We start from the raw sequence: 14,147 nt of genomic DNA, 5'->3' as shown, positions 1-14,147 counted from the left end.
CGCGTCCTCCTGCCACTTTAGCAACACCTATATTTTGTCCTTTGTCTAACTGCAGAGCAGTGGTTTTTTACTTTAATGTATTGTGAGGTTCATACATGTGCCTACGTACATGCTCTTTCCATGGCAAGACTGTGACGCAACTTTTGGAAAAGTAAGATCGAGACTCTCTATAAAGTGTCACGTGGGACAAAAGATTCCCTACTTCACTTGAAAAGCAATTGAAAGTCTGGAAAGGTCAATTATTTGCAACAGCTTTATTTTGGAAGCTGGCTATTCAAGTGGAGTTCTCAAATCACAGACAGTAATGTTGGGCAGACAAATCGTTATAAAAATTCATAATTAGTAATCAGAGTTCCTACACGTATGATAGTGATTGAACCACTCAAACAGAAACAAAGCAATCAAGCTTTTAGCAAAGATGTCGTACTAACATTAAATTCGTAAGTGTTTACTCAAGGACATGGACATATTTTTAAAAACAAGGGGGAATAGAAGTCTTGAGGAATGAAATATGCATATCCTACTACAAGTGTCTCTTAAAAAGTACAAAGAAGCCATAAAATATTAACTATTTAAATGGATTCTAGTGACCTGTTAGAAAAACATGCTGAAACGCATCTGGATATTGTTGAAGTTAGGTTGAAAATATATCCTGGAATTCAGGTTAAGTTTATACTAGGATAGTTGCATGTTTAATTCATGGAAAACCAGCTCTGCTTGCAAACATGCCCACTTGACTGTGTAAGGACTGAAAGACATGACTGAACTCTTCGTATGCAGAAGTGCAAGCACACTTCAAATGAGGATGCTACAGTACTTAGCTTAACTAGTAATAAATAATAAAAACTGCTATTTTTTTACCAATAACGTACAAAATAGATGTTCTTCCTCTGTTGAAAACCGTTAGTCAGGGCATTATTTTCAGAGCTGTTTGTGTTTTGATAATATCAATGAGTAATACAAAGAGTAATAACAAAAGGAGCAATATTTTTTAGTGCTGTAAATACGCCAAGATAAAAATGGAAATGTCAAACTCTGTATTAATTTCTGGCTCACATTAATAGATGCAAAAATAGGTCATTACAATACTCGATTAACTCACAAAGTGTGGGCTGAACAGGAAAAGCAGTCATACTATCTATCTTCACTAGTGTTGTCATCTAATATATCCACCTACAATGGAGTACTGCTAGGAAATGAACACATCTGAATTTTGCATTTATATGTGAAATATCACCATGGCCTTAAACCAATGTCTAAAGAAGTCAACAGCACACCTTCTCCTGCCTGTGGATCAAGCACGGAGTGAAAACGTGTCAAAGAACAAACTTTTTCATCAAGACACAGCTAGGAACCTGCCATGACCAACATTATTGTAAGTCAGTGCCAAAGCAATGCATTCTAATTAGCAGCAGCTTTAATTGCTGTTGCTAGAAATGGTAATAATCTTTATCCACAGCTGAAGAAAGGAGAAAATGGGCTATCTTCTAACAAAACACGACAAAGACGCTTCTATGCAAACAAGATAGGGACTTTGTAGACTGATTCAGAGAGTCACAGCTATCAAGGGATCTGTGGAAGGAAGCACAAGAGACAACCGTGTGAGAAGCAGGCAGGCGTTCCTTGCAGCACAGTGAGAACAAGCTTTCAGCAAGTACCACTCGCTTTGACCTGTGACTTGAAAACAGTCAATAAAAATAATCTGGTTGCGTTTCTCTCTTTGTCCATCAATTTCAAGGAGGCTTTTGGGACTACAGAAAGTAAATAGAGGAAAAGCCAGGGTTCTTTATGCTGCATGGAGCTAATGCCAGAATGATACCTTATTTGCTGGTGAAAAGTTACAACAACAAAATAAAAGTCTGAGCAACAAAACAGCTAAGATTCAACACTTCCTTCTTCCCCCAAACACGATGGAGAATACTTTGAAAACCTGAAATGCCATAGCACCAATAGGTTATTGTTACTGAACAATTAGGATGTGTTCTCAGGGCAGTTTGAAGGGAATTAAGCAGACAACTTCCATTAACAGCAACATCCATTCAGAGCTGGAAACAAAGAGCAGACTTTCTTTCCATATTTATCAGTCTGTACTTCATTAAAATGGACACACTACAAAAAGCAAGTAAACATATTTAGGCAGCAAGGGAAATGCTTCAAAGAAGGATTGAGAAATGTAAGAGAATTATCACAAAAGCTTAGGTTGGCATTTTCAAATTCACGTTCAGTAGGACTGGATTATTTTGCCCTCTTAGGCTCTTCTGAAAATCTAAGCATTAGCTAGTAGATTTCTTCTGATATTTAACTGATTTAACTGAATTCCAAGAAAGCTGTTCTTACAAAATTAGATTCTACTGAAACTAAAGGAGCTTCAGGGAGCTAAAGTATATGATAAGCTGTGCACTTCTGAATCTGCAGAGATTGTTTTACATGAGCTTCTGTTGTGCACTGCACTAGCCTCTGACACAGCAAAACATGCGGTCACCCTGCCTGAGGCTGGCAACCTCAAAGTTTTTTCAGCCAGAAGAAATTCAAATGTTTTTCTAAATCACACCTTGAATCCTCCATACCTGTGATTTCAGTAGGATGGGGTTTTCTTTCCCTAAATGAGGTTTTCCATATATGAACAATAAGTAGTTTGACTTTGAAACTCAAACGTTGTCCTCTTAAAAGGAAAACATGGAATAACAGCATCATGACGCGTTCGTACCGTAAAAAGATAACTTACATTGTAGACAAAGAGACTAATGTGCTGAAGGCTCCAGGGGTGATAGTGCTGATGTGATTGTCATACAGAGAAAGAAGCCTCACTGAGCTCAGTCCAGCAAAGGTGTCATTGTTTATACAGCTGATAGAGTTGCTCCTCAGCATCCTGCAAGGATTAAAACAGGGAATTAGAACTACTGGGAGGGGGTATAATTTCAGGATAGGAGGTCCTTTATCTAGGGCATCACCAGATGCTTTGGCAAGCACTGTACTCTATTAATTGCTGAAGTACAACACAGCTAAAGGAGGGCTAGATTCATGTAAACATTGTCTCATGAATTTAAAACGCATTTCTTCCACACAACATTAGAGGCTGATGGGAGCTCCACATCTGAAAGTAGTACGCTATTAAAATTATGACTAGTGGCAAACTTGAAATAAACACTAAAGTCTTAATTTAGTAAATATCCGAGAGTAAGTGAAGTTGTATTTCCGAGATCAACTGAAAAAAACTGCCAGCAATGTGTGACAATAACAATACTAGCTGCACTACTTCTATCATGGGTGGTTTTTGTAATCCACGCTGCAAAAGTATGGAAGGAAACAGCATCCTCGGCAGAAGTCAAGGAATAGCTTAGGAAAGATTTCCAGACCTAACACAAGCTCTGAAAAGCCATTATAATCATTAATTGACAAGACAGAAGGCAGTAACCATCCTATAAAACGGTCTTTGCTCAGTGCTTGTACCAGATGAATCAGCGCTGTGTTTTGGAAGATACATCTCTCTGAGTTGTTATGGTAACAATGAACTCGATGATAAAGCCTAATTAATCTGAAAGACTGTAGTATCTTGTTTCACTCCATAGCAAAAAAGGCTCATGTGTATTAGTTACACTGCATGCCAATCAACATCTGGGTCTGCAAACATCACTACACAGTTGTGATATTCCTACTTAGGTGAAAAATTAGTCAGTAATTAAAGCATAATACCAAAACTCCACAAAATACATGCAGCTCACGCTGCTGTTCCAGTGAATTGATCCTCCAAATTGAGGAGGGTTATTTCCTTGGTATCAAATTAATGCAGTGATCAGTGAAAATTCAGACTCCCCTCAGAAGTCTGGATTTAAATCTCAGATTGGTATCCGCCAGTTGGGCATTTAGGTACCACATCGATAGATACTTGAAAAACACCACAGAGAGATTAGATATGGCTGGGAAGAAATTCACAGTGCAGTCACAAATACTCAGTGTTTAAGACCTGGACATGACATTGCTTTTGCATTACTGTTCTCTGTGTACAGTTACCATCACAGCCGCTACAGGCTCAATGGTTTTGGTATTGCAACTGGGGTGAAACTATGTCGGGAAAGAGTCACAGGGCACAGGGACACTCACCTTACACATGGAGTACTAAGCTGCCTGAAAGCCAGGTCGAGACCACAAGCTCCAAAATGAATAGGGTAGTAAACAAGAGAAGTAAGCCCCTTAGTGGCTTAGTAGCCGTAGGAAACGTTTTCTCAGTTCTGTATGTAAAGTAGCAGGCAGCAGTACTGCAAGATGGGATGACCGAATTTGGATGCCGGTACATCTTGCACAGCAATTTATTACATTCAGGAAATACACAATCTTTTAAAAACTGGACCATGACCCTGTCCAACGTGGCCTCTTTGTAAAAGACCACAATTATAATGCTCAAGGAAAGTCAATTAATGGATAGAAATATATGTCCCTCAAGCCAAAACCTTTGGTTTCATATCATGGTTCAGCATGCACCGTGTGCCCTTTCTGAAGGAAAACTTATACTTACAGATCCTCATATCATGCTGTGTATATTTAGAGTGCTTTATCAGCTAGGGAAAAATGTAGGTCAGGTCAGCAGGATAGCTTGAATGTTAAGCATCTTTTTATTAAAAAATGCTGAATATTCTTTAGGAGCACTGCCACAGGCTGCTTTAAGTATAAAAATTAATTTAGTATCTATGGACAGTATTTTCAAATCCCTAGTAAAGTGCATACATTAAATTAAAGAACAGATGGTTGTAACCACAGAAAAATAATGTTAAAGGAACAGCAAAAGTTTCCTATTCATCATCAAAGTCCTTGAAGCGAAACTTGGATTTCTTTTTACACTTGAGTAAGGACTGAAGTAATTGTGGCATGATACTTTGCAACATAGGAAGTATTTGCTGCTAATGAATAAATTGCAGATTTTAAATTGCATTTTGATTCCTAGAGTCTATTTACGGACAGCATCCACCTAGTCAAGTGCTTGCTTTCTATAGCAGGGAAGACTACGCAAGAGAGGTATTTTTCACATACAGATCATATACATTATCTGGCATGAGTATTTGCTGTCACCAGAATCCTAGGCCCTGACTGCTTCTCAGGATGGTGGATGGGGTGGATTAGACACCATCCTGAAATCTTGTCTGTGATCATTCTTCCAATATAACTTTTAACATGAAAATAAATTAGTGTTAGGTACTGTGAGTTTATGTATAAGCATTAGTTCTCAGAAATAAATTACAAAGGTCGTCTAAGCACAAAAGTAATACCAAACCGATTTCTTATGCATTTGTGCTCTATGTCTTCTTCATGCTCTCCCCAACCACAACCACATTAATAATATACCCACACATAATTTTTATGGTACCTGCTGTGGGCAAGAAAGAACATGCTGTGGCTAGTCCAAAGGCATGCCTGTGCTCACGGACTACTACACCTGGTGCAGAGTGAGTGGCCAGCTACCTTCTGTCAGCAGGACCTGTAACAGTTTGGTTATGCCTGCCTTAAAGTTGCTTAGCTGTACCTGTCTTGGTGGCAGCAATAACTTGAGTCTTTCTTCTCTCCCTGCCTACTGATTTCATATAGTTTGTAGGATATTAAAAGGGCTCCTAGCCTACTCTGACATTCGGTTCAAGCAGACCAACAATTCCAATTTGGGTGGAGGTGGAGTGGGAGGATGGACTAATAGATAGCAAACTACATGTCTTGTTTCCATAGGAAATAACAAAATAATAAAAGTATTAAATGATTAAAAGTGCCCAAATTTGACCCATGACAGGTTCACCATCATGTTACTCCTGAAATACTTGAAAATCTGATAAATCTCAAACCTACCCAGGACTAGAAATATATTGAAGACTTCATGACAGTGATACAAGACCCTGCCTTAGAGCTTGTTGTCTAGTAACAGATATTTTAGCAGGCACTGCTGAACTTAAGCACTCCCACTCAACTTACAGAGCAATAGAGAAAGACGGGTGTTTGCACTTACAGTGTCTTTAGCCCTGTGAGGCCTCTAAACATTCGGCCATGCACTGATTCTAGTTGATTCTCTGTCAGAATCAGTTCCTGCACTCCTGAAGCTCCATCAAATGCGCCTTCTCGGATCTCCTTGATCTTATTGTTGCTGAGATTTCTGGAAGGACACAACCAGTCACCATAAGAAAATTATTAGTGTTTTATTCCAAACATATATCGTCACACTGGAAGGAGGAAGATAGGAAGAATATGTGCCTTTTACTGGTTATCTAGGGAGACATTCATTGAAGTTCAAAAGATTACCTCCTGTACTTATAAATAGCTCCCCTTCACTTTTCAAACCCACAAGTATATCAGATATATCAAGAGTATTTAAATTAATGGAATTACCAGCTCTTACACCTCATGTCATTCTTGCTTCTAAGGGTCTCAGGGATACAATAGGTGGGGGTTTCTAACATCTGATTTATGTCCATGAAGTTATGGACCGTGCTTGAGACTGAGTGCTCATCTGGCAAGAATCAGTTAATGTTACTACCATTGAAATAGGTATCACATATTGAAATATGGACCACTTTTATTTAGTGTACCAGGACCTTTACTCTTTTTAAACTCAACACTGGAGTAACATACAAAACTGTGTGACTGCATGTATCTGATACAAATTTTAATACGTGCACTCGTGAACGCCCAGGCAGTTAAATTTAACACCACCACTCGAAATGAAATGAGTATCACTTAATTCTCAATTCACAGCTACTGCAATATACAGCATTGTTTTCTAAATATTTACTCTGCCTATACAGTCTCAAGATGTTTGCATATAGATCAACATTGGAAAACTTCAATCTACAAAGTCAGATGAAGTTCTGATGAAATGCAAAATTAATCTTTTGAATATTTCATATTTGTGAAAAACCCAGTGAATAGAAAACTTCTGAATGATAAAATGCCATTAGAGATGCATAAAAATAAGTAGCATTTAATTATTTAAAACATTCATATAAAAGGCCTTAAGGACATTAAAAACCTTGGGCCTCAGTCCTTCAAGCATCTCCTATGGTGCCCTGTATAGATCATGATGAATAATCCTATTTGTTAAGGTTTATGACGGGAAATACTATTCTTTGTTTTACTGTCTACAACAAAAAAGAGAAAGTATGCTCTTGCTCCCAAGAAGATGCCGAATTCCAGCACTATTACTCATACTGAATAGCACATTATTCCAGAAATGATCCCAGTACACACGCAGCATGAGTAATGGTTTTGAAATCCAATTCCAGGTGATACACAACAAATGACAAGGTATCAGATTAACACCTGGGCTACTCTGCTCAGGAGAACAGGCAATCTTGTTGGGATAAAAGTTGACAGAAGACATGGCAACAGGACAGCTTGGCCTCAGATAGAAATAATGTGGGTCTTGCTCTTTGCAGAAGTCATCACTTAATAAAAAAAAAAAAAAGTTGAGTCTTGGAGATATGTTTCATGTGGGAAACTTGAGTACGCTGGTTTATGTCTGCTGAACAACTGTCAGATAGTGGGCCCTACAGCATGTGGCCCATCACCTCTTGTGCATTCTGTGATCAGAAAGAAGAGGAGTATGCCAGCAATCAGCCAAAAATAACATAAAACCATATAGAAATACTCACATGCAGACTTTGCTTTCCAGAAGTTCAGTGCTTTGTGCTCACACTCACATGAAGAGTTTATGTTCAGTGTCAAAGCAAGTCGAGGAAGGATATTCTGACATATGCATTTAATTTTGGGGCTCAGCTATTTCTCTAGTGGAGATGTTTATAGCCCAGCATCTCTTTTGAATACTGGCATAAATAACTGCTCCCAATGATCCCTTTCCCGGTAAAGATCATGCCGTGATGCATATTTGCGCAAAAATCAATGAATAAATAAGCAAATGGGAAGGGAGGGTGAGTTACTATAATACACAAAGACTTTGACTTTCAATTCAGAGATTGCCAACTGACCTATACTTGTAGTTACAACGTTTTCTTAGTTTTTACCATCTAAAAGACATTTAGTCACATATATTTAAAAATGGGTGCAATTTAATGGATGATTAGATACTCAAGACAAAAAAGAGCAAATATTGGAGGAAAAGGCTGGCCACAATTTGCAAAGGAATTGGCACCTTTATACAATCCAGACCATCTGAATGTTAATTGCTGCCAAAGAACTTCTGTAGATAGGGAACTCATTTGAGTTGATAATGTCTGATCATTTCAACAACACAAAATCATCCAAAAATATGCTAGCCGTTTCAGAAGAAGGCAATTATATATATCTTTCCCACGCAAAAGATTTGAAAATCCAAGATTAAATGCTATGGTGAAATTAAAGTTGCAAGGCAGAGAAAAGACAAGCTTTACAATAATAAATACATAAAGATGACACTGCCCTGCAAACCTGCTTGGAGTACTGTCAAAGCAGATGTTCTGCCAACCTAGATTTCTTTATTTGTCTACCTGAATTAAAGCTTCCCATATCAGAATGCAACTAAAAAAAATGGTAGATGACAGCACTTATTCACTCAAAAAAAAAGTTATCCTCCTTAAAGCCTGACCTACTAGAATAATAAACATAAGAAATTACATACTACTTAGTCTAGAATTACCAGTAAAAAATAATCAGCTGATACAAACCTTGAAAAATGAAAGCAGTGAAACTTTTGCCTGCTCTGCAACTCAGAGAGCTCTACTCTGTCCTTCCCAGCACTAAAAGAATCTTTCATATATGATCATAGCCCTTGACAAGGAGAGGGTTTTTTTAATCAGAAAAAAAAATTCTGACAAACTTTACAGCAAATTCGCATTATAGAAAAGTCCCATCCTCTTGCAACACTAAGCTTCTACAAGGAATTGTTCTTGAAATACTGGAACACAGTGGAAAAGAAAATGAGTATTTCCCAAGATACCTATGCCCCCTGGCAGGACTCAAATGGGAACCTGTAGTCAACCTGGTCACTCAAGAAAGGTTATTGTTTCCGTAACGACTCCCTGATTTACCCTGGTGATAAAGTTTAATCCTATATCCAGACTTTTCTTTTGAGCAAGAGGTCAAAAGAAATTTTCAGAAAGCCTGGGTTTACTTTATGTGGGGCTGTGAACAGGAAATGAACAGATCTAAGAAGCTATCAAGGTGACACTGTTCACACAGCTCACTTTTCAGTCAGATTTTATTTACTTTATGGCTAAGGTTTATAATAATATTATTTCTGTTGATCTTATAACCAACACAGAACAAGCTGGATTCTATGCAGACTTAACAGAACCATTCATCCTGCTGTACCTGCTGGGTCAATTTTAACATTCCAGCATGCTATTCATCGCTGTGTTACCGACACATCTTCCCACGAGAACAACCACCAGAGCGCAGTCCAACTGCAAAGGCTCTGCTTGGTCTCACCGTGAACTTCATAGTTTTACCATACAAACAGCCTGTTCTGAGTGGGGGTTTCCCTAGAATATTTCTGTCCGTTGGTGATGCATTTGGTATTTTTAAGTACAAGTTAGGAGGAAAACCCCAATACTGTTGCATTCTTCTGGAAGAAAGATGTTTGCTGAGAAGGTTTTACAAGCTTTTACCAACAGCCTGGCTGGGTTTTATAGAGCGAGTTGTTCTCAGAAGCAGGATAGCACTGAAAGGCTTAAACACTACAGACAGTGAAGTACACCCAGTGACATTCCTACATTCATTCAGCAGAGCAGACTGATGGCCTCACTGGAAAAAAAAGGGAGGCACATGAAGAGCCCAAATGCCATGTACCACAACACTCTCTGCAAAATCATTTCCAGAAAATAAAGTCCATTTCTGTATAACAAGTGAACGATGACTGCAACCTCAATTGCCATGGCAAAATTTATGCTTAGAGGAAAGAACAGCAGGTAACAGCTGTTTCCAGGGACACAAACTACTTTTACCTCCCCAAGAAACCTGAGATTCTGTCTTTTAAACTGACTTCTAGTCTGCAAACTTTATCATGATTCAATTTCATTTTGTATGTAAAAAGCATTATATCCTGGGCTGACACTCCATACAATTCAGCGTAGGAGAAATATTTACAGACAAATTAGGCCTCCAAAGGCAATTATATAGTAGAGGTGGGGTTGGCAGTACCAGCTATTGCCAAGACAGCCTGACACTTCCTATTATAAGACCATATTTTATGTTCACTTTGTAACTTTGGCAAGCTTTAACAGAATGAACTGTCAGATGTCCCTTTCAGGTTTTCAGGTAAATATTTTTTTATTTTTCTTGTTCTCCAAGAAAAGAGGTCAGTCCCTTTTCTCCCCAGCAGTGCATGAAGTACGGCAGTTCACCTTTTTATTTTGAATGTGAGCTCATTGCCATCTTTTTCTCTGCAGAAACAGCTGCCGGGACCTCAGTGGGAATGGCCAGTCCCACTGATTTCCCGTAGGGACCGGGGAGTGGGCAGGCTCTGGAGCTGACATCTAAGAGCTGCTGCCTCTCCCTATGGGGCAGCATCCCATTTCAGCAAGCAAGTGTATCTCCTTGCTCCCACTGAGTGAGGTACCCAGGGGGTTTTGGAGCTTGAACCCGTCTGCCTCGGCCAGAAGACCCCTCCAGGCTCCCACTGCCATGGGAGTCCCCCAGCACTGGAGGGTTTTTTCACTGATTAACAACTTGAGGTAGTCCCAGGGAGTTGTGGGGTCTCCAGTGTTTGATTCATGCTGAATTTGGTAGTTGCTGCGAGCGAAGAACTGCTCCCTTCCACAAAAGTCAAAGCCTTACCTCTGTGAATGGTAGTGTCGCCCCTCACCCCTGCCTGATGTGAGACCTTGCTGTGTGGCGTGAGAAGATCTCCCACTGGCAACATACTCCTCTGCAAAAGGCAGAAGCTTCCAGCTCCCAGGCTGGAGGGCAGCAGGTCCTGAAGCCCTTCTGTCTCACAGGGGTTAGGATACCCCCAAAAACCCAAGTCATGGAGCTGCTCCCACTCTTACGGAGCTCAGAAACACACCCTTGTATTTCTCCTGCACTTCAAGCAGATTCAAACTGCTCTTTTCTAACCACCCTGCAAAATACTAGCAACAGTAGCAACAGTTCTCGGAGCCTGGAAGTCACTGCAACGTGACTTTAGCTTTCAGAGACAAGTCATACCTTTACGCTTGCGAGATCAGGTGAGGTAATACGGTAAGAACGCAATGAAAGCAACACAGAGTTCAAGGCATTTTGCAAAAGCCACCGGAGAACCCAGTAAATTACTTGTGGGCCGGGTTAGATCTGTCTGCAGGAATCTACAGCAACCTTCTACTCTAAAAAGCATGAAACATAAAGATGGATTAAAATTTAGGTTATGAAAATAGCATTATGTATATGGGATTTTGCAGCTAATTATTAAAGTTGATTTTTTAAAAAAAACCCGCATATGCAGACACTTTAACCTTTTAAAAACCAGCAGGGTAATCTTACCAATTTAATTCCTAAATAAAACGTGGCATAACTTTGCATTATGGATCTGTGACCTTTACATTTCTATATCAAGAATTCAATTTTGGTTTGCATTAAAATGTATTAAATCCTGGGCTGACACATCATACAATAAGATTCAGCTTAGGAGGAATATTTACAGACAAATTACACCCCAAAAGCTAATTATGCATTAGAGGTGGGATTAGCAGTACCACCTATTGCAAAGGTGGTCTGACACTTCCCATTTTTTTTAATGTTTATTTTACAGCACTGGCAAGATTTACAGAACGAACTGTCTGATGTCCTTTCCATATTTAGAGGTAGATGCCTTTTAGTTTTATTTTTCTTTTTTTTAAACAAAAGAAGGAAGTTCACGTATTCCAGGAAATAAAGCAAACCAAAATACCATTTTTCTTATATCTCAAAACTCTGATAATCTTTTTGTGAAAAGCCCAAAACACTCAAATAAATTCCGATTTCAAATTTGTTAATTGGTAACTGCCATGTAGGTGTTTTATTCAAAGGATACATCTTCCCTGTGAAAATCTGTTAGGATTTGAATGAATCTTCCGTCTTTAACAAAGAGATTTAAGATTCCTGCCACAATCGAAGGAGACTGCAAGATATATTTTTTGGAAAATTTGGATTTTAGGAGCTAATTTTCCAGACATTTTTTTCACTTCAGATTCTTCTTCAGATGACATCTTCCAATGTCTCTCAAGACAGTGCAGGACACAGAGGTATGGACTGTGCAAAGTCTGGGACTGGGCACATTTCTCTATCCAAGTACCTACTCTACCAATTCCAGCCAGTATTAAGAAGTAATATCCTTGGCTGGACAGAGAAGGGGCCCCAGAGAGGTCTGTGAAGGCTATAAAATAAGCTCAAGGCAATGCAGTGGAGTAATCATCCGTGAGGGCTAGGAAGGGAGCCTGAGTGAGAAGAGTAGGAGTTGTGTCAGTGGCTAGAGAAAGGTAGAGAGAAGAGGGATGGACACTGGCCTTCCGCTGAGGCAAAACACGGTGAGAATAGAAACCACCCTGAATCAGGAGATGAGGAACCGAGCAAGAGATTGGGACAAGAGTCCAACTGAAAATTATTATGTGAATATATACTTAAAGACTATTTTCACAAATACACACTGGAGCAACCTTAATACGTTCATGCCAAGTCTATGAGTACATCCCTTTGGAATCTTATTAGAAAACCCAAGAGACTGTGATACGCACCAACACGCATACAGACACGGACAACTGACAGAGCCTGAGTAACAAACGAACAAATGTGAGCGTACACTTAGAACGCAAGTAAAATCCGAGTCCTCCTTAAAGTCCAATTTACAGACCATCTCAGAGCGTTTATGTTATAAACCAAAGCTACACTTAAGCATAATATAAGATGAGGAGGCACCAAGATGAAACACTCATCAAGGTGAAGGAAGGGCTAATTCCTCTCTCTCTGGAATTATGCTGGAGCTTTACTAGTCACTGTGGAACCGAGGTACTCTTAAAGTAGTTTCTTTGCAAATTTCCTTGATATGGATCTGTCACTAGTCTTAAACTGAAGTGAAGGACAATCAGAGGGCAATCACTCAAATGCCTCTTCAGATATCCTGATTCCAGATATTCAGATTCATTTCAGAAGAAAGAGAATTACAGAGATTAAATAAAGAAAATAAGAAAAAAAGGTGATTTAGGCTAACGGCCTGCCACTGCAAAGCTCTGAATTGTTTTCTTAAGCCTAGGAAGCAATGCAATTTCCAGACAGATTTCTCCACCTGCTGTTTTCCTTTAACACTTGAACAGACAAGGAATATGATAAGACAGAGTCAATAATGCCAATCAAATAACAGTAAAAATTCTTGCTCCTTGTACACACTGAAAAATGGGGGTTTGATCAATATTTTTCCTCCTTAATTTAATAGCAGCAGTACGCAGTCAGACTTAATGAAGAGCACATGCATCACATTCCTGCCACACACACAGAGCTGCTGCATTAGGACCATTAGCAGCGGCAATCCCCTCCACTGGTACTTCCTTGCATTTCCCTTCTTGCATGATGGAAAGAGGCCTATTATTAGCAGAAAGATACTTAGTAAAGGCCAAATAATAACACAGAAGGAAAGAGGTGTTTGTTTGCTTCTTTGTTTTTTCCTGGTAACCCCTTCCCTTCATGAAATGGGACTAGGAGAATTAGGAAAAAGAAGTCTAATCTGGCTTTTTAAGGATAAAGCTACTGAGTAAGGTTATGGTTGAAATGTTGCTCTGCTTATATGAAAAAACACCCTTTTCAGAAAATCCATTTATGCCAATTGAGATACTTCTTTACACCATCAGGAAGAACACAAGAAATTAGTTCAGCTACAAAGATCACCTAAAGAGCCTCTGCTTGGAGGCTGCCACTAAAAAAAAAAAAATCCATAGGAGAGACACTTTTTACGAGGTGTAGGGCACAACTGCTACTTTTTTGCCATCTGTTTGAACTGCAATGGTACACCTCGGTTCTCATTGCCTGTCAGGAACAGAGCAGAAAGATTTTTTGTTTCACAGGAAGCAAACTCTTAAAAAAACTCTCGTAAGTGTTTCATGCCGCATTTATGCACAACAACACAGCCCTGCCGAGGCAGCCCTGCCACCTGAGTGATTGACGGGAACAGGAAGGACAGCACCATGACTTGCCTACGGTAAGTTTTAAATAAAATGCAAGAAATTACTCCAGTTATCGCA

The 14,147-nt window shown here is 39.3% G+C and overlaps 1 protein-coding gene across 2 annotated transcripts in view; it reads right to left on the bottom strand.

Annotated features, from left to right (window-relative positions):
* The window catches only part of SLIT3 (slit guidance ligand 3), a 601,195-nt gene that overhangs the window by 111,033 nt on the left and 476,015 nt on the right, over window positions 1–14,147 (bottom strand). For both annotated transcript variants that reach the window (XM_087759961.1, XM_087759962.1), the window contains 2 exons: window positions 5,984–6,127; window positions 2,726–2,869 (listed from right to left, as the gene is read on the bottom strand). In XM_087759961.1, the coding sequence (XP_087616087.1) occupies window positions 2,726–2,869; window positions 5,984–6,127 (288 nt within the window). The remainder of the gene's footprint in view (window positions 1–2,725; window positions 2,870–5,983; window positions 6,128–14,147) is intronic.

Source organism: Nipponia nippon, unplaced genomic scaffold (assembly GCF_047370975.1).
Source record: "Nipponia nippon isolate SJK-2023a ecotype South Korea unplaced genomic scaffold, ASM4737097v1 scaffold_21, whole genome shotgun sequence".
In the NCBI taxonomy this organism is placed as follows: Eukaryota; Metazoa; Chordata; class Aves; order Pelecaniformes; family Threskiornithidae; genus Nipponia; species Nipponia nippon.
The sequence above is the reverse complement of the archived record's forward strand: the minus strand, read 5'-3'. Positions and strand labels throughout refer to the sequence as shown.